Raw genomic sequence first — 21,321 nt, forward strand, 5'->3', positions numbered from 1 at the left:
ATCTGGTGAAATTGGCATGGGGTATGGTCGATTTTTACTTCAAGGGGAAGTTAGAAAGAAACTTTGGAATGTGCAGTGTCGTGTTCATTTTTTTATGTGGTTTATAACCATGTTTTGATTGTTCTAACCATGAATCATAGAAGATGACACCTGGGAATGATATATAATGTGGATTTTGTAAACTCCGGAAAAGAAATTGATGTAGCTTAGAAACCCCTCACAATCTCCAAAGAATTGCATATCTACTCTTATACTCTTGATCAATTTTCTATTTTTCAAGCATTCATATAATCTGTCTTGTGCAGGCAACTTAACCTGAGATATTTTTTTCCCCAGCTTGAGTGAATTTTCTGTGACAACTAAGTACTTCATGTCCGCCATAATTAAGCATACATTGGTTGTTATATTAATGATTATTTTATAAGTATGTGTAAATGAACATTTTTGTTTACAGGTGGGGCCAAACTATCAATCCTTGACCATGTGCACAAGAGCTAAGAACAAAGTAAAGGCAACCCAAAGATTAAAACACTTTTGCATCACTGTTGGGGACAAAGATGTCACAATGGATATAGTTAGCCATTTGGAATTTGCAATGAGACGATGGAATCAGTCGTCTTTGAAGAAAGCCTTAAACTTAAGGCAAAAGCAAAGTGTTTCAACAAAACCATGGCCTGCCATTGCTGTATTAGGTTTAGATAAGTTATCCAGCTACTTGGCATCGTTGCAACCAAAGGTAAGGAAAGGCCTAGGGAAACTGAAATGGATTGTTCTCTCATAGCTAATACCATTTATTCTCACAGATCACATGTCCTCCTTTGAGCAGTGCACCTTGCTTTTTGGGCAATGAATTTAGGAAAATAATGAATTTGAAAAAATCAGCTCAAAATAGGGCGTGGAAAGTTTAAAACCCAACAGAATTTACTTTTCAAAATATTTATAATAACATTATTTTTCCACATAGATTCTATGTCATATAAACATTTAGTCACGTAGAAATGACTCCATGTAGACAGATTCATAGACATTTAATCTATGTGGAAAAACAAAGTTATTGTAATAATTTTAAAATGATATGAAAATTCCACAAAGTCACTTGGGAGACAATATTTATATTTTTACAGTGGAACTATATTTGGTTGTTTCCTGAGAAACAACATACTTGCTTTTACAATTGGTGGCCACCAGTCTCAGAATCTGTCTTGTGCATCCAGCATATGAGGTGAACAGCGATGACTACAACTGTGGTGGGTGTACCCATATTGGGACACAGCTACTGACAGGGAAAGATAAAGTTAACTAAGTATTTGCTTAGCTGGAGTTCGTTTGTTGCTGTCATCTGTACTATCCATGGCTATCATTCAAAGTGGAGACACTTGGGTAACCTGTGCACCCTTCTGTTTGATGTACGCCTTGGCTTTGACTCCATTAGAAAGGAAAAATAGTTGTGCATGGTACATGAGGAAATATAGTACCTACTCAAAGTATAGAGCGCTCAGCATTTATGCAATGATTTTGATGTTATGAGTGGTGACAAACTTTCTTTTTATCATAATAGGGCCATGATAGTGAAGCATTGAAAAGGATGATAGGATTGTTGGAAGGCGAGCCCAACTTCTCGAAGTCTCCATTCAAGGTGCTTCACTATGGTTTAGTTCACGTGGAAGACGAGCATCCAGCCACACCACCATGTACACCTCTTGGACCTACACGAAGGGGTCATTTGATGTTCCATGCCCACAGCATTTTACCCGGCCCATCTGGTTCTTCCCCTGGGTGGCAGCCTGCATATTTCCTCTTAAAGTGAGTAATAAGTAGAAGTCCGTGAATTTCGCAAGATTCGATATCGCGAAATCGGTAAGTATAAACAAAGTTTCACATTCTATGCGATTTTAGGTGGATTAGCGAAAAAATCAATCTAATGAGTCATGATCTATTAAAGCCTAAGCCTTCATTGTTGAACGCTGCCGACGTTCATTTGCTCTTTTTCATTACGATTCCAAGGTCAATTGGCTCGTTTAGTCTCGCGCATAACGCATCCGTGTAATATCACGCACTGAAGTGATTTCTCCACCAGAATTGCCGTTAGATTTATCACAGCCTCTCTCTTCGATTCCCATGTATCAATCCTGAAATATTTTGAATGAGGCGCTTTCCACCTGAAGAATTAGATATTATGAATTAAAAATGTGCGGAAAAAATTAAACGCAGCCGCGGAAGAGCGGAAATACAAGCTCACGTGCCCGTTATGCGTCAATGCTGAGCAGTAATTCTGGTGACTAACCGCAATGCATTAGGCAGCGTTATTGGATAACTTGTTTCAGGAAAACCTTGAGTGTGGGTCTAATGTAACAATTACGTTGACTTAAACACGGCCGCTGGCTGGGACCGGGCCACCGTTCACGGCACGGCCCACAGCGTGGCAGAGAGTCGTTTCGTCTGAAAGCGGCCTTAATTTCACGGCGTCGTGATGTGAATGGCGGGCGGCGTAAAGTCGTTTCGTCAGAAAGCGGCCTCAATGTAGCACTGCCTTTATTTCATGCCGTAGACGGCGCACTGCCGGGCCGGATTGAAATGGGCACGTATGGTTATTTGAAAGGACGAAGCGCTAACACTAGAGGAAGGGAAGGAAGGAACAGAAAAGATAGGAGGGGAGGGGGTTCTTCAATGAGAAAGCGTCTCATTATAGATGTTTCTGGATCGATAAATAGGAAATAATTTTTCAAGTTTCTTTGAACCTGATAATGTTTTGTTAAGTGTGCTTCTTTCACTGTCTGTGACAGGTTGTGTTATGCGGTTGGACTGTTTTTTTGTCCCAGTTCCAGCTTTGAATATCGAACGAAGGATAGGAATTTTAAAATGCCAAAAGCTAGTGATAATGTTCATACCAGGACAAGTAAATTCAGCGGAGAAGGATTTAATGTGAAAGACAGAGTATTACTGTACAGAGTTTGTGATAAAGGATTTTAATTTGAAAGATGTGACACTTTGTAAAAGCACATCAGTAGTGATACACATAAACATGCGAAAGAAAGGGGACCCGCAAAACGACAGCTATCATTTGAACACACAGTCACTCAGCCAAAGAAAGCAAAGGAGGAGCTTGTTGTTGCTATTACAGAAGCATTTTTAAAGGTTTTATTTAGTTTAGAGAAACTTGACCATTCAAAAATTCTGGAATGGCTCTCGAAGTATGTATGCACAAATGAGGTAGTGGGGATTTGCCATTTGCCGATCGTATTCACCAAGACTACATACTTGAACCATTCATATAGCTTGAACCAATATAAGTTGAACCATTTCTTTCATGTAGTTTTATCATAAATTTTGTACAATCGAAATTGTGTTAAATGTTATGTAAAATGCTTAATAAAAGTATAAGTATTCATGAAAGGTGTACCATAAAATAATAAAACGCCTATAAACGTGGGAAAATTGTAGCATTATAATAACACCACCAAGATTTTCTAAAACACCGAAATCACATGGTTTTAATACGAATTTTAGCAAAAAATATGAATATCGCAGTAAATAGAATGAAACTTCACCGAGAATTTACTGCGCATTTCTCCGCTGAGAATTCACCCCACCGATTGTAATCTCTGAAGCACTAACACAAAATGTTCGACTTAGGTAAATTTCGACTTACGCAGAGTCTGCCGGAACGCATCTCTTACGTACCTCAGGGGATGCCTGTATTTGTTTATTAAACTAAAAAGTACAAGATGTGTGTCAGATCTAAAACACCTAAAGCCAGTTACGTCCAAGCATTTATTTGATTTACGACCTTGAATACACTCTGTGCGCTCCCATTTTACGGTCTTCTTTTGTTATGCCCAGTCATCAGTGGGAGGGGAATGGGAAGAAGATGACAGTGGGAGAGGGAGTTAGTTCCCCCATCCTCTTGGGCTGGCTTCGTCTCTATAATATTACAGTCGCCTGTAATGTTATAGAGATGAATGTAAATTACAGTAGGCTCTCCTTCATCATGCATGTATATTTTTTTAATGGATGGAATACCTATTTTTTCAGATCTGAATATTGAACTCAAATGCCAAATTTTCCCTCAAATTTTGGAATCGAATATCAAATAATTTTGTTTCATAATATCTCAAAGTTGTAGCTTAAATTATTTTTCCATTTTATTAGCTATTGAATTATCTCATTCTTACAATTCATGCATTCATCCATTCAGAGACAACATGGAGTAAGTCTAATCAAATGCCTGTTCACCTGGAATGAACAGAAACAATTTTGCCAGGGTAGTGATATAACACTTTTTTTTTGTCACACAAAGTGTCCATGCTAAATAAATTATCAGTTTTGCTGTACGCTGAAGCTACCGAAGTTCAGAAGATACTCTACTGTTACACATTATACCAAGGTAATGAATAATTATTACCTTTGAAAAGCAATTAAAAATATGTAGGTTACACATCCAACTAACTCTCTTCATGCATGTTGAATGACTCAGGTCATGCACTCAAAGAAAACACACATTAAGTTTTCATTTTTATTAAGCAGAGCAATGCATACATAAATACAAATAATGGAGCACTTAGAAAATTAATTGTGGAATTATTGTTATACAGTGGAACCTCGTTAAAGCGAGTACGGGCTATAGCGACACCCCCGCTATTACGAGAGATAGCCGATGTACCGTCAAATGACCTTATAATAAGCGTGTTAAAAAATTCGTTTTTACGAGACCCTTTCGGCGTTGGCTCTCGCCATAGCGAGGGTTTCACCGCCGGAAGACTTTCATCAAGACTCCTAAACCTTTGTAACTGCTAGCGATCTGTTAGAAATGAAGTTAATGGAGTGCTCAGTCTCATATTTATGTGGTAAACTCTCGTTCGATAAATATAATGATTGACGAAACAATGCTTTAAATGATTTTTATTCAGTGCTGCGCTTATAAATTGTTTGAATAGTTAGTCGTTATTTAAGTAAGGAAATTTAGTGATGCAAAAAAACATCGCCTTTCGTCTGGATTTATGCTTACGTTTATCGGATAGATGTTTATCTGTCGCCGCACCACTCCTGTTCCTGTATATCTGTTCGCAACAGGTATATTGGCTATTATTTGCTCCACCTCCGGTAAAGCGACAATTCGCTATAGCGAGTGTTTTTTAGTGCACCGTGGGGTGTCGTTATATCGAGGTTGCACTGTAGCATCTTAAATAGAGCCACTACAACTACTAGATATAAATTTAGAATCATACATAGCATGTGCAGAAATTTGATTACAGATCAAATGAAATTTATATTAATGAAACATGGCAGTTTTTTCCCCATTGTTTACCTCAGGTAGCAAAGCAAATGATTTAATTTCACTGTCAGAATTTCCTCTGATGACTATCGCATGAATTATTGCCAAATTGAATAGGGGGGATCAACTATGTCTGTTTGTGTTTTTAGGGCTGGTGTCCTGTACAAATTTGACGATGCTTTGAGTCGTCTTCCTTCGTGGGCAATTCCTCTGGAGGGTGGCCAGCCGAGTGGTCCTCATGGCTGGGAATGCCAAGGTTTTCGGCGTATCTTGGACGAACCCCGTCCTCATACGTTTGAGGTTTTGCTTGGCAGAGGTCGCTCCCTGAGGCTTGCTGCTGCAGATGAATATGAGGCATCCGATTGGCTACAGGCATTTGTCCAGTCTGCATCGTCTGGGGTAAGTCCTCACAGATTTTGACAATCGTTCTTAAACTATAAGTACATATTTTAAATTACTATTATGGATCAAAGCTATATATCTACCTTAGGGATGACTTTGCCAAATATGTATATGTGTGAAGTTTTCTCAGGAACATCTCAGGGTGGGTTGGTTAGTCATGTAGTACATTTCCATGATTATTGCTGCCATTGTTCTCATGACATTGAGTTGTGGTAAAAGAGAATACTTCACCCATATCATTGTCTTATCCCACTTAGGTGTTACATTTGATTCATCCCTGACATTTCAGTATCATATCAAATCCATAGTCATAAAAGCTACTAAAACAATGGGTTTCATATTCAGAATTTCAAGAGATTTTGATAATATTCATACTTATAAGATCCTCTATTGCACTTTAATCCGCCCTATTCTTGAGTATGCCTCTATTGTATGGTCCCCGTTCTATAACATTCACATCAAAGCTATTGAGAGTGTGCAACGCAGATTCATAAGATTAGTATCCTACAGATTTAACATCCTCCCTATTATTTATGACTTAACACTATCCCTTCTTAATCTGTTACCTTTGGCAACCCGTCGATTACACCTGGACATAACATTCCTTCACCGTCTACTGCATGGAGACATTGACTCTATTCATCTGGTAGAAATGATCCCTTTCCACGTCCCCATTTTAAACACTAGGCAAACATTCATGTTTTCACTCCCTCATTCTAATAGAAATTACACCTTCCACTCACCCTTAACCAGAACTATGCGGAGCATTAACTACAAATGTAGTAACATTGACCTTCGTAATTTAAATCCAAAGAATTTAAAGAGAAAACTACCTTTGTTTGTGCATTGACTTAAATAATTTGTTCTTGTGTATAATGATAATGTCTGTTTCCACTATTTAAGAGATATGTGACTGTTCAATCTATTATTCTTAACTACTGTGTTTATTTTTTCTATTGTTGGTTTTTACAGCAAGTTTATACGATTATTCCTGTATTTTTAAGAGCTTAAAAATATTTCAATCTTATGATAATTGTACATTTTTGTAATTGGGTAATTTTCCCGTCAGTAAACTATTATTATTATTATATCATATGCATGGAAAGCATGAAGCCTTACTAATATGAAACATGAAGGAGAAAAATATTTTCTCCCAAATTTTCTCAGACTTCTATTCAAATTTCTCTTCAATCATTTGGGTATTTTTGCTACGCCTCTAGTCTAGAGCATGGGCATGTGTACGTAAAATCTGTTTGGTTTATATTCCTGAGGCTACAGAAGCTTAAGGTTTTTGTGGATCTCAGAGGTGTTTGGCTTCCTGGGTGTATGAAAATCAAAGTAAAGTGATGCTTAATGTAAAATCCTCATTTGATTTATCAATTTGAAATAAAATTATTTATACTGCCTTATATTCCATTGGTAAGAAGTTAAGGAGTAGTAAAAGTGACTCTGTCACAACAGTCAGGGAAGTCATGGACATAAGTTTATGGTCAGGAAAAAATGCCATAGGTGTAGCAAAAAGGAATAAAAATAATATTTATTCCACCTTATACAAAGTATGTATACAATAAATGGAAGCAATGCAGTTAAATGTAGGTATCCCATGGGTTAACCTGAACTGGAGTTATTATCGTATGTTAGCTTAAAGCAGCGGCTGGTGCAGAGTTATGAAGAGAGATAAAAATCATTGTTTAACATGCAAAGTGTTGTTGCATTCGATCTGTGAGATGAGCATTATGTTGCTGTTTTGGCTGAATGGCACGGGGTGGTGCAGGCTTGTTGCTACTTGAATTTATTTCTACTTGTACAACTGCTTGACTTTATTTCACTGTATATCAGTGCATTTTCCCATCAAATCCGGATACATATAAGACTGATTTGTCATTTTAGGATCAGGGAAATTGATACATAATTGAAAAATGGAACGAACCCCTCTCAACTTATCTTCAAATTATGGCATCATGTGTCAGTATGCATTAGTAAGCATTCTGGTAGCACAATTGGTTGAGCGTCTGACTAGACAGCGGAATGTTCTGGGTTCGACTTTCTGAGAGACCACATTTTTACCTTCTGATTTCTGGCTCCTACCATCTGCCACTTTACTATTGTTATTGTAAATTTTCTGACATGTTTTCCTTTCCCTTCCTCTCCCCTCCTGTGACTTCTTATTGATGCATTTATTCTTTGTTAAAACTTTTGCGGGTACTCGTCATTATGAATAAAAACTTTTGGGCTTTGTCGCCGCGTCAATTCTGGGGTGGTGACATATCCCAAAAGTTTTTATTCATACTTGTACATTTATTTCTAATAAAATGCATTTTAATTTTTGTGTCATTTTTTGAGAGCAGATTAGTGTTTGCTCTGATGGACTTGTTGGTGATGTTGAGGGGCCTTTTGTCCAGCCTTGTAGCGTGATGCTCACCGACAATGGCCAGGTTCTTATTTGCCAAGAGGAAGACGTTACGGAAAGATCAAGGAAGAAAGTCATGGGACATTTTCAAACAGTGTCTATGGCTTACCTGTCTGATGTAACTTCTTTGCGAATGGCACCAGACGGAGCTGGATTCTGGTGTGCCTTGGTAAGTTCATCGATAACCTGAGAAATTATTGTTTCTAAGACCAATTCCTTTATTTCAGAATCCAGAGTGAATGATTTCTCGGACAAATCTGTTCAGTAACTTAGTGTGTGTTTTTTGTGTTGGATTATTCATGGGGTGCATAATGGAATTTATTTCTTGCTACTCTTGTAATACATTAATCCACTTCAAACATGTTCTCCACATCTAATGAAATAGGTACCTAAAACTACATCTTAAAACTTAAAGAGGACATTTGAGAAGAAGCATTAGCTTTACACATATATGTGGGGTAAAAACTGTGATTTTATTGCCGATAATATAATTTTCATATCATAGTTATTGCTTGTAAACACCATTTCAAATCATTTACGTGTGCACAATGAAATTCATATATGAGATGTTATACATTAACATCTGCAGTCTAATTATATATTACGTTAACATATAATAGTGTGCAGGCTGGGAAATAAGGTGAAACTGCAACAGCAGAAAGTGATATTTTAAATCAGCCTGGCAATAGATATGAAAAGGAAAATTGCACCACAGTGCATCCTGTACCACTGTACCACAGTGGCTCCACTCAGTATCTACTTTGGATATGGAGGCAGAGTGGGCAGTGCTGGATGGGAAGGGTAACCAGGAGTAATATTGATACTTGCAATAGAAAAAGAGGAAAAATTATAATGTATCTAATTTCATGTACAACTGAGTTTAATTGTAATTCTTCTCCTTCCTTTCTTGAACCAGGAATTTGACTGTCGTGAAGTTCACGAAAGAGGTGGTGATTGGATACTGCACTTCCCATCACTTAATGAAATGCAGATTTTCCTGCAGACTCTGAAGGATATTTGGGAAAATCTTAATTTTCAGGTATGGTAATTTGTTGGTATTTACTGGTTTATCAGGTGTGACGTTCAATATGGGTTTACTGTGGGTTTTTTTATCATGCCATCAATAATAATTATTACAAGAAATTGCAGTGAAGTTTTCTCGGGTTTCACACCGGGTCAGGTCCTCCATTTCTCCTTCCAACATTTCGATGAACAACTCGCCCATCGTCTTCAGGGATTCAGGTATCCAGTGGTGGCGGTTTGCAACGCAGAATATCTTTGCAGCCCCTCGAAATAGTTATTAAATTTACAATTATTATACCACCTCCCTTTTTGTAGCTCATTGGCAATCAATCTGCGCCTTGAGATGCTCTTTTGTCATTTTGTGTTACGTGGCGTTCTCTAGTGGGATATTAGAACACCATAATGGCCAATATTGGTGTAAATATTGGTACGTGTCGCACGATATGTAAAGCCCAATATTTTAACCAATATTGCACGCCGGTATATTGGCCAATAAATTGGAAAGTGTCATACGAGCATAAGTTGGATTTTTAGAGCAATCAGTCGGGAATAATAATAACTAATATTAATGTCCTACTTGAAACTCCTCTAGAATACATAATTATGTGAAAATGAAATAAACCACTAAGCAAAACCACAGAAAAAAAACTTAGAATTTCCAAAGAACTCCGCTACCTACCACTCAGAACATGTTGCAAACAGAACGAAATCGGTATCCAATGACAGTTAAAATGGTGTGTGGAAAACTGCATAAAAAACTATGCCATGTCTTTGATTCACCACAGCTCAATAAAAATAGGTTGCTTATTTCTAAGAAATGTCTATTTATGAAACAATATTGGTAATCCAGTTTGTCCTCGACTGGTTGCGGTGTAAATATGCCTTTGTGGTAATAGTTACAGTAGACATTAGACATTAGATTAGACAGTAATAGTAGACATTTTCTTGCATTTTTAAAGTATTATTTCATATTTCTTGCCCTGTGATGTTTTACACATATCTTTTATTTTATAAAATTGTAAAATTATTTTTTTTATTGAGGATGTGAAAGTTTTTAGGAATGCTGTATTAACCAATGTCTTGTAGGATAATTTATGAGCAGCTTCATTTAGTCTGTGTCCAGTGTATATTATGCAGTGGTACAGTTGTGTATTAAAAGTTTAATCACGTAACTATCACTCATGTAACAAAATTCCCTTGGATTATTCCTTTGGTCACCAATGTTAATTTCCTCATATCGAACGAGTACAGATGATATTTCTCAATATAAGAATGATTTATTCTTCATTGTTTCTTCCAGGAGCCCTTGCCATTAAGTGTTGCTGATGAGGATGAATTGGTTAGTCGATGTGCCCACTCAAGTCGCCACTTGGCATCTTCTTGGGACACACTCCTGCTCTCCCCACATGGAAGCAGAGACCTTGAAGAAGTGAGAGTCGAACTGATGCTGAGGTAGCCATATATACAGCCCACTCAAATACTCACACCCAGGCTGCTGACAGTGCTTACTTCATATGTTCTCGGTGAATGAGACTCTCCTCCTACCTTTTGAGTTACCCTCATTTCTTTTGGTGCTTTTGGTTTTAGTTACTATTACAAAGTCATATTCATGTTCCTCTTTCTCCCCTTGACTATTGAATGAAGTAGGTGCGAGCGTGTGTCAATATTATTGTGGCCAAGTTTTATTTGGTTCGTACTTGATTGCTGTAGTACACAAACCACTGTGATTTAACTTAACTGTGGGATTTATATTGTCTTGCGGTGAATAGTATTTATGAAATACCGTGTTATGGAGCCAAGACATTTTCTTGCATTTTTAAAGTATTATTTCATATTTCTTGCCCTGTGATGTTTTACACATATCTTTTATTTTATAAAATTGTAAAATTATTTTTTTTATTGAGGATGTGAAAGTTTTTAGGAATGCTGTATTAACCAATGTCTTGTAGGATAATTTATGAGCAGCTTCATTTAGTCTGTGTCCAGTGTATATTATGCAGTGGTACAGTTGTGTATTAAAAGTTTAATCACGTAATTATATCAAAATATTACTAACATTAAATTATGCAGTGCAATAATTTCAACATAAAATGTGCTAATTTTAATGACAAATGTCTATAAAATACAATCTAACCATGAGATTAATATAGCTCCGGGCACAAAAATTAAATACTCCTTTATATCAAATATTCATCATCAACAACATTCTTGACTGCATCAATTCATATTATTTTATAAGTAAAAGTGCTGTAACCAGTTATTTTTAACACACCATAGCCTAAGCACAGATATGTGCTAATTATCACATCAAACATTTGCATTGTGATATCATGAATTCATATAAATCATCGAAATCATATTGGTGGATATAAACCACTCACTTTCCTGGTAACTTAGCTTTAGCCTACCCTAAAGCACATTTTTTTACTGGCTGCTAATTACCAGCACTCTGTTTCCTAGTCATGTTGAATTCTAATCTGTTTCGACTGGGTTTTTGAGTTATTGGTAGATTTCCTATGAAATTAAAAAGTTATTTATAAAAAGTGGCTTCGACATAATACTTCATTAGTGTAGCATTAATGACTTGACATATTCATTAATAGTGTAATCAAGCTTTTCCTGATCAACAGCTTTAATGATATTCTCTGTTATTTGTTTCTTGAATTGTTAAATCATCACCTGGAATTTAACAGGTGACCATTTTCATAGATGCTTATTTTATACAACTTTGTAGATAAATTGGTTATATTTTATTGTAGTATTTTTTATTTAAGTTGTCAATAAAGTTTTCAATGAATTTTTATATTATATACCACCATTTTTTATTCATTTGCATATGTTTTCCATGGAAAGAAATTAACTCCTTTGTTAGTCTTTTTTTTCCTTATCTTCCAGGTGGTTGAGATGTAATTTGAGTAAGTAGAAGTGTATGATTTTTGGTCGCATTGTGATCTGTTGCTACTAATAGTACCAGTGGCGACTCATCCGGTGACATGTAACTTCACCTGCAGGATGTAAAAGAAAGTAATTTGCAAATAATAATAGGTTATCTGACAGAAGAGCAGATTGAACAGTGTTCCCACTTAACCGTGAATAAGCTGTGAATTTCGTCTACCGTGAAAAAACCTGGAAATAGGCATGAATTTCATCATAAAACCTTAAAATCCTCTCAAACTTGATTGTAGAACTACAATTGACCGTTCAAAAGAAAAATCGATCATGTTTCAAGGTCAGTAACTCGCAGGCACTGTCCACGAATTTGTCTGTGCACGTTGTAACGTTTCAATTAATTTCACTTCGTTTTCACGTTACTTTCAAACATTTTATTTCACTTTAAATAATACATACTCGGGAGCGAGGGAACACCCGTCCGCCATAACTATCACAATCCGAGTCCTCCCTTTTCATCTCCTCCCGCCCAACATTTCCCAACAATTACCTCACTCCACCTCTGCTGCTTATTATTGCTTTTATTTCGTCACACCAACAACCAAAACAAATCACTCAAAATTAGGTGTTACAACGTATATTCGAAGTGCAATTATTGGTCCGAGTGCCATGACGAGACACAGACCTGCCTGTGATTGGAAGACTGGTAACAAAAGTACTCATTAATCTTTGCGAAAAATCAGACACCTCTTCACTTCCCTGTCACCCTCCATTCTCACCCACAACATTTACCCGGCTCTAAATTATGCAAACAATAGGCAATTATATAAACAATAGCACTTTCATTGCTGCATTTGCATTGCCGGCGTTTATCGCGTTCGTTAAATTTTTAGTAAAACGTGCGGCTGGTGATTTTTACATTATCAATATTTATTCCTAGAATAAAAAAACAGACCGTGAATTTGACGAAATATAGACCGTGAAAACCTGGAAAAACCGTGAATTTTATCATTCAGTTAGAGTGGGAACCCTGTTGAAGAGCTACATCAAACCAATTTTTGGAGTTTTGACTTATCATGTTGAAACGTGAAGCCAAACTTTCACTCGAGGTTGAATATTCAGGAATCTAGGTTAAGTTTTTGATATTCAATAGTGTACAGTTATTCATAAGCCTGTTATGGAGTGGGATGTACTTTTCATGAACTTCCCAATACCATGAAACGAGCTTTGAGCGAATATCAACAGTACTCTTGCTCAATCATACCCATTTTGAGATTGTTTCAGACAATTATAATCACACATTTTCATCGGACTTTAATTATTCAAAAATTCCTTAAAAATCCAGAATATTAAATAAAATATCGCAAAGGCTGGATACCCAAGGAAAACCATTTTCATGGTAACTCTAAAGTGCATCAAAAAATGTTTGCATTGCCATAGCTCAGTAACTAAGGAGTTTTGACCATATGTTTATAAACAATAATGCTTAAAATTGTCTCCCCTACCACCTCTTGAAACACCATGTATATGTATTATTTATTATCATCCACATCATTATCAGTCAGCAATCCATACGTTCATTTTACTCAGCTCTTCACTCAATTCTCCTATCCGCTAGTTTTTTTTTTTTTTAACACTAGCATTACTCTTGTTTCACATCTTACATCACCTGGCCCATACACCTCATCCAAGGCCTTCCTTAACCATCCCTACCTTCCAAGTATTCTTCAAGACTTGTTTTCACGAGGCCATCCTGTCTCTGAATGTGATACATTAAGTTGCCCGAGGTTTTCAGAAGACTTCTGTCCCTACTCTTCTTAAAACTTCTGCATGCTCACAGAATTTATCTATTTGATCTTCATTTTTCTTTCATAACATCATATATTGAAAGCTTCCAACCTTGACTTCTCTGCTGCAGTGATCACCAATGCTCAATTACCATAGAGAAGCAATTCTAGATTTAAGTTCTGATGAATTTCTTCCTTACTTCAACATGTATTCCCTGCTGTGAGTAGGTCCCTCAATTAGAACATTGCAAGGTTCCCACTCAACCATGAAAACCTTAAAACCGTGACTGCAGTCTACCGTGAAAAAAACCTGGAAATAGCCATGAAATTCATCGTAAAACCTTAAAAACCTCACAAACTTGATCGTTGATCTACGATTGACGGAAAAGAGAAAAATCGCGATGAGAAAAAATGTCTATCATATTTCAAGGTCAGTCGCTTGCAGACACTGTCCACGCATTTATCTGCACATGTATATTCGAAGCACAAATATTAGTCCGTGTGCCATGACGACACACAAGCTGTGTTTGTGCTCTTCACTCCATTCTCCAATCAGCTAGTTTTTTTTTTAACACTAGCATTATTCTTGTTTCGCATCTTACATCAAGTAGAAAATTCAACACCTTTCCATCACATACATCTAAAAACTTAAAATCAGCCACATTGTAAAAATTTATCCGTGGCCTATAAAAGATCATACGTACTACACAATAGAATTCAACATTGAGATGTTCATTATTAAATAATTTATTTTCAGCAATGAATGAACTGAAATAAAATTTGTAGAAGGAACCACGAAATACAAAAAAAGGAGATCATAATGTATAAATCATTTTATTTAACCAATGGAAAATGCGACACACATAGCTCCTGTCTGAGACTCAGGAAAATAACAGCATTTCAGTTCCTGAAAAATACTCGTAAACTGGACTATAATTCAGAGGAAGATATGAATTCAGGAGTTGAACTCATGACTACCATCCGCTCTTCTTTGTGAGCGAGCCTTCTCAATGTCAACTTCAGGATATCTCCTACGAATTGCTTCCAAATCCAAATGAGGAAATCTTCGCAGCAAATGCTGAACATGGTTTAAATTTCGACTGCAAAAAAGGTTTAAATATCAATTAATCACTGTTACAATGATGTAACTTGGAAAAACGAAGTGCAAATTCTTCCCTGGAGAATGACAATGATCTATCTAGCCTAATCAATATTTTTTTTAAAGTTACATGACAAAGAAGACAGCACAAAACATGATGGGAGAAAATTTGCTATTATAAAGGTTGTGTCAACCCACATTTAGATATATGAGTTTTATTTCTCGGGAATTAGTATATTCAGCCAGGGGATATATTTTATAGGGTGATCAAGATTTTTGGTGATGTGGTAAGTTCATCGCAGCACATGGATGAACTCCTACTGATGGAAGATTTTATGTGACTGCCATTGCTAACAACAGCATCATAAGGCCATATGCTAAACCAGTAGTACTAAATCCTTCATTAAAGGAAATTTCCCACTCCTTGTCAGAGCAGTTTTCAAAAATACACCCAATTAAGAGGCTCACTCCATCCACACATATCCTTATTCCAAGCCATTCCAGTTCACTCATTCAGGTTGCTTGATTTAAAAATACCACATCAAGGAAAAAAAGTTGATACAAATAAGAATCAAGGAAGAATTACTTAGGTAATTGGTGTAACCTGAATTCTTACAATGGGAATCGTAAATATAGCCACATTTATCCTCAATACAATTAATGGTTTCTATCAGAGATAAGATAATTTACAGCTGATTAAAATAATACCCAACCCATTAGAACTGAAAATTATGAAATCGGTACGTACACAAGGAAGACTAAGAGATTGTTTTAGCTTCCAGAAGACAAGCACATATGAAAAAATGGTGGAATGGACATATCAAGAAACATCATTTTACAGAGAACCTTGAGAATAAAGACTATAGAACAGTCTATATTGCAATGGAAAAGACAAAGATATGAGATGCACATTAATGCCAAAGGGCAGAGTATTGCGATGGGACTGGTTGTTCTTTTTAACATCTACACATACTATTTTAGTGAGAACGTTCGTATGGGTCCCCAACAAATCACAGACTTGGACTATCAGAATAGGTGACCAGAAAATGCTTAAAGCCTTCGAGACCTGGCACTACCGATAGTGGGTGCTCAATATCAAATGCAATGATTGAGTTTGAAAAGAGGTGTGCCAAAGAGAAGGAAGGAAACTGTGGGGTACCATATACCACTGAAAGATAGGCCATGTCATAAGGCATAGCAGTTACATGAGGATTGTATATAAGGTAAAAATGGAAAGATAAGAGCCCTGAAGAATGCCTAAATATAAATCTTGGGACAGATCATTAAGAAGGACACAAGAAGAAAATCAGGGAACTGTAGGATATAGCTTAGGAAAGAGAGGACTGCAGTAGAGCAATCTTAGGATAGTGATACTTTAAAAATAATACAGTAAAACCTCACCTTAACGAACTCCCGCTAAACGAAGAACTCCGTTCAACGAACAAATGCTATTGGTCCGGCCAATTGCCTATGTAAACACATTAGTGAAAAACCCCGATGAACGAACTCCTCTTTTACGAAAACTCCCGATCAACGAAATGAAATTTCGGCGCGATCGAGTGAAATTCACCTCCCAATAACCAATTTTTCCGGTTAAATTTTTATTTTCATATGAATAATTTAATATTCGTAGCGTTGGAGGGCAAATCAGAGACTTCCACTGAATAAGCCAATCAGAATCGTCATTATTAACCGTAACCATAGCCTTCCGTCGCGTGTTTCCGCCGACCCCAACTCGCGGCTCGCGGCGAATTGCGAAAAATATTAATGCTGACTTTCGTAAATAACTCAGTGTCCCAATATTTACACGCTCAAAGATATGATATCTAGAGCTATGTACTTCGATCGCATTCTTTTGACGGTTGTTTAAGATACTTTACAGAATTACAACGCGTAAATTCCGAGAAGCATTTTTTTCACTCGCCGCCATTTTGGATAACTTCTTTAAAATATAACTAAATTACGGAAGATACAATGTGCGCGCTAGAAGATGAAAGCCAAAATTTGCATCTCTTAATTATCTTTAATATATGACTCAGTAGTTACTCTTGTTTCATTCACATTGTTTATTTCAACATCATCTAAAAAATAGGAGAAACTTTTGCATTTGCCGCAATCTTGGATAAAAAATATTCGCACTTAAGACACGAAAGCCAACATTTCCCATTGATCTAGACGTTACTTGAATTGAGTGCTTTATACTAAAGGTCAGTCTCTGTCTGTCGGCGATTGTAGCGATGTCCTAACGTGATGTGAAGCGGTGTTGATTTTCTCCTGAGAAAAAGGTTTGCGACGGCCGTCAATTGTTGCATGAAGAAGACGACACAGTCTAAACATGCCATGTTTAGACTGGGCCAATGGTGATGCCTCACCCCTGTGGTAGCAGCAAAAATCCATGAATGACAGCGGGATTAATTCAGCGGTGGTTGGCGGGAGTTGATGCACTCATGGGGAAAGTAGATTTCTTCCTCGATCGCTGCACGGGCCCAAACATAGGACTAACAATAAAAAATGTGCGTGTTATTTTCTTCCCCCCAACTGCAATAGCTAAGTTGCGACCTCTCGACCGAGGGGTCATTTCTGCGGCAAAGCGGTATTACCGTCGGATTTTAGTGGAGTTTTTGGTTTGTCGAATGGATGTAAGGGATCGGCGAAATTGAAGAGGACCATTTTGCAGGTAATGCAAGGGCTTTGCAAAGCTTGGAAGCGTGTCGCACCTGTCACCATATTTAGTTATTTTGCAAAAACCGGGTTTGCAGTCAACAGCATCATTATCGTGACTTATTTTACTTCAAGAACTCCTGCATGAGGCCTTCCAAGCTGTTTTCTGATCGGGAGTTGTCAATCCGGTTTGCAGTCAACTGCGACCACGCGATGGAGAGTGATGACGAAAGCCGTGAATCCTGGCAGGGTCTCTCAAAAGTCATGAATATTGAAGGGTCGTTTGATGAGTTAACTAGAATAGACTCAAATTTCGTAATCCGCGAAGCCAGCGAACTGAGGGTTGCAGAATATAATTTCTCGAAAACTCATTTTTCAAAATCGTGACGTATTTTACTTCGAGAACTCCTGCATAGGGCCTTTCAAGATGTTTTCTTATCGGCAGTTGTCTATCCGGTATGCGATGGAAATGATGCTAGTACAATGAATTATTTACGAAACCCGCGACCGCAAATATCGCTATGGAGTATTCTGGATTCGACTACTATAAAGAAATGCTGCCACCCACTGAGCTTTAATGGGTCGACGAAAGTCGCACTCGCGCCGTTATGGTAGAGCGATCTTAATTTCATGATGCAGCTATAATTGGCGCTGTTACTTTAACTTTATATTAGTAATGGTCAAATCTATCGAATTCTTAATTTTTCAGTGTAAACTTCGCGAATACATGTACTCTATTTCAAATATTAAGAATAAAGGGATGGCCTCGCACTCACCGCTACGTTGCATACATTTTTGAAAACCGATGAAAAAGCACGCATAGTGATTGAATAATACGAACTGAGGCTTCCTAAATGTGGTCTATTGCCCGCGATTTGATTGCAGCTGAAGAAATAAGCACTGTTTTGAAGTATGCGAAGGTAGAATGAAGATAACGCATGCAGACTTGCGTCTATTTCCGAGCCCCTAGAATGATGCAACGTGCGCATCACCTCCGGGGAACGAACTCCCGATCAACGAAACGGCAAAATTTCGGTCCCTTGAGTTTCGTTTAAGAGAGGTTTTACTGTAATACACATCATTCTGAAGACTTGATTTGGTATCCGACAATTTTTCATCACTCCTTAGGATTTAATATTATGTATCATATTACCTTCTTAATTAAATGCTATACTTAAAGTTAACTCAATCAGATACACAATTGAAATGGTATCCGTTTTAGAAAAACTTTACCTCCGAATATTACTCATGTTGCTGGTCATTTTATAATATCCTCAACATGATTTACAAAAACATTACATCAGCTCGAAATTTTAAAGTTGTAATTTAAGAAGCATTAACAAGTGCATTGAGGCCGTGCTAGAAGTCATATACCAACACACTTATGCATGGGCGGATCCAGGATTTCTTTCTGGGAGGGGCACAAGCACAGCCGTATCCAGGATTTTGTTCTGGGGCACAAGGATACCTCGTTATACAAAACGAATGTAATGAGAATGGGACCGTATTAAAAATCTAGCATATTTTTAAGGGTCTGGAGGGGGCACGTGCCCCCCCCCCCCTGGATCCGCCTATGCACTTATGTTAATGATGGCCATAGAAAAAGTTACAACCTTAAGAGGTAGCAAATAAAACTACGTAGTGAAGCCAAGAAATGAAAAAATCAGTATAATATAGTATCAAACTCACGTCCTAAGCTTCTTCTTAGACAAGTAAAGTTGCTCTCTATATAGCCTCAGGAAGCTATTCACAGATGCACTGTTTTCATATCCAATTGGAAGCCTTCTCCACCACCTCAGGTTTCTTTGATAGGGAACAGCATATTCCTTCATTTTGTAGAAGAACCTGTATCCTAAAAGCGTAACAGAAAATCCATTTAAGAAGGTACCAAAATATTTTGGAATACATCATCAGTAAAGGAGATAGCTCAAAGAAGACGGAATCATAATTTTCCGAATTTGGCTTTTGTAGTCATTCTTGATAAGAGGAAAATATTAAAACATAAATTCAAATGACTTTTTATCATTTACCTAAACGATTAATAGCAAGACGCCCAGGTCGCTCCCCGTCCTCTCCCGTCTCTAACATGTAATAAGCCCTGTTTCTTTCACGGACAACTTCTTCCAGATTATTCATACTTTCTTGGACTTTATCCAACCTCTCTGGGCTTGGAAATAGCCTCATCCTTTCATTAGATTCATGCTCCATTGATAGAAGCATATTCTTTTCTTTAAGAAGAACAAACCTATAAAAGGCAGTGTTACGAAAAAAATCTAAATCACAAGATTACAAACAACTAGGAACAAATTAGAGCCGTGTCAATTTATAGCCAATAGTAACCATAATTTGTGGAGATCGGAATTGCTTTTAATCCTCAATTCATCTTTGCACCAGGCTCGGCCAACCCTCACTTCATCCTCCCCCCAATTCTTCGAATCATCGAAGAATTCCATCAATTTCTTATTAATCTCTGAAGAGTTAACATTTGTTGTACGCGTTTGGTCACTGCATCTGAAAAATGGATCACATGAGCTTATTAGCTTATCACAACGAGTGTCACATTTCTTCAATTCAAAGAATATAAGCCGTATGTCGTACAACATTGAAGATTTTCCAAACTGTCTCTCCCATATTCTCCCAAGCACTGTATCACAGCTATGGTTCTTTAGCACCAACTTGGAATGGGTATACAAAGTCTTCACACGCATTAAGAAAGCCATGACTACCAAGATATCCCACGGTCGAGAATCCGTACTACTTTATTTACACCACAAAATTGTCTTTTGTGGGGGCTTTCATTTTAACCACACACTTCGAGAAACAACAGCACAAAGAAAGGAGACATTCACAAAGGTTAGAAATAATGGACTTCGGGTCAGTGGTTGTACCGTACGAATTGGTAAAAATTTACAAATGGATGCATTCACGCGTAACTTTTTTCTTCATATTCATATCATTTAATACGAAATAGGTTCACAATACTAATAACTTCCAGGATTGTCGGCTTGTTTCCAGCCTCTTCTTCTCTAACGCGTTACAACACTCATTTGTCTTTACGGTCTCTAAAGCCGTGTCCCAATTGGCCATTTGGCTATGCCAATTCCAGGATTTAGCCATGACGCCATCTTGGAAGGATGTCCCAACTCGTTAGCCAGCATAAGGGAGGGAATTTAGGCAGCTAACGCGGCCGCCAGATTTAGGCATCGAGGAGTGCATCCTTCGCCCGACTTTTCCCATGATTCAAAGCGTGCAAAGCGTCTTCAGGAGAAAGGGCATCATGGCTGTCAACAAGGGATAGTACTTGTTTGCAAGTAGTGTTGATATTTTGAGACTTGTTCGAATAATTATTAATTTTTATTTTGTTTATAATAATGAAATTGCGTTAATGGAAGTGTAAGAATTACGGAGAAATTAGTTAATGAGAAGGTGGCGTTAATTTTAATGCTAATTAATGTTAGTATGCTTCTTATGAATGTATGTGTTATTTTATAACTTTTTATACCGATCACGTGTTATCTTTTGCTACCGTTTACTTTTTTAACGTGTTAAATAATGCTTAATTATGTAACACTATGTCTAAATTCTTATTTAACACTTTTTGTACATTAGGTTAACACCCGTAAGAATAAACAATTATTATTATATGTTATTGGACAAAGTCCCGAAATTGGAATCGGAATAAGTAACAACATTTAAAATCAATAGTGATTATAAGATATGATAACGAAACCTGATTTATGTGCGTAAACCATACTTTAAATAAATTTTGAAAATAATT

General features: G+C 37.1%; 2 protein-coding genes across 2 annotated transcripts in view; one reads left to right on the forward strand and one right to left on the reverse strand.

The window, feature by feature from the left end:
• The window catches only part of LOC124163290 (pleckstrin homology domain-containing family M member 2), a 34,705-nt gene extending 22,788 nt beyond the window's left edge, over positions 1-11,917 (forward strand). Inside the window, exons 7-12 of the mRNA XM_046540090.1 lie at positions 455-736; positions 1,559-1,803; positions 5,422-5,671; positions 8,023-8,253; positions 9,001-9,123; positions 10,408-11,917. Coding sequence (XP_046396046.1) covers positions 455-736; positions 1,559-1,803; positions 5,422-5,671; positions 8,023-8,253; positions 9,001-9,123; positions 10,408-10,563 — 1,287 coding nt within the window. The 3' untranslated portion in view covers positions 10,564-11,917. The remainder of the gene's footprint in view (positions 1-454; positions 737-1,558; positions 1,804-5,421; positions 5,672-8,022; positions 8,254-9,000; positions 9,124-10,407) is intronic.
• Positions 11,918-14,601: 2,684 nt separating this feature from the next.
• On the reverse strand, positions 14,602-20,587 carry LOC124163938 (39S ribosomal protein L47, mitochondrial). Its single transcript, XM_046541058.1, has 5 exons — positions 20,142-20,587; positions 19,884-20,054; positions 19,574-19,788; positions 19,233-19,395; positions 14,602-14,883 (listed from the first exon to the last, which is right to left on the reverse strand). The coding sequence occupies exons 1-5, from the start codon at positions 20,261-20,263 to the stop codon at positions 14,739-14,741; spliced, it is 816 nt and encodes a 271-aa protein (XP_046397014.1). The 5' UTR covers positions 20,264-20,587; the 3' UTR covers positions 14,602-14,738.
• Positions 20,588-21,321: the final 734 nt, after the last annotated feature.

The sequence above is a fragment of the Ischnura elegans genome, chromosome 8 (assembly GCF_921293095.1).
Source record: "Ischnura elegans chromosome 8, ioIscEleg1.1, whole genome shotgun sequence".
NCBI lineage: Eukaryota > Metazoa > Arthropoda > Insecta > Odonata > Coenagrionidae > Ischnura > Ischnura elegans.

Bases quoted from the DNA above. Each gene is read 5' to 3' on its own strand.
- LOC124163938 (XM_046541058.1), bottom strand. From the start codon at position 20,263: ATGGCTTTCTTAATGCGTGTGAAGACTTTGTATACCCATTCCAAGTTG. The intron at 19,396-19,573 runs GTAAATGATAAA...TTACGCTTTTAG, and splicing joins TCTTGCTATTAATCGTTTAG to GATACAGGTTCTTCTACAAA. The intron at 14,884-19,232 runs GTGAGTTTGATA...CCTTTTTTGCAG, and splicing joins TCTAAGAAGAAGCTTAGGAC to TCGAAATTTAAACCATGTTC.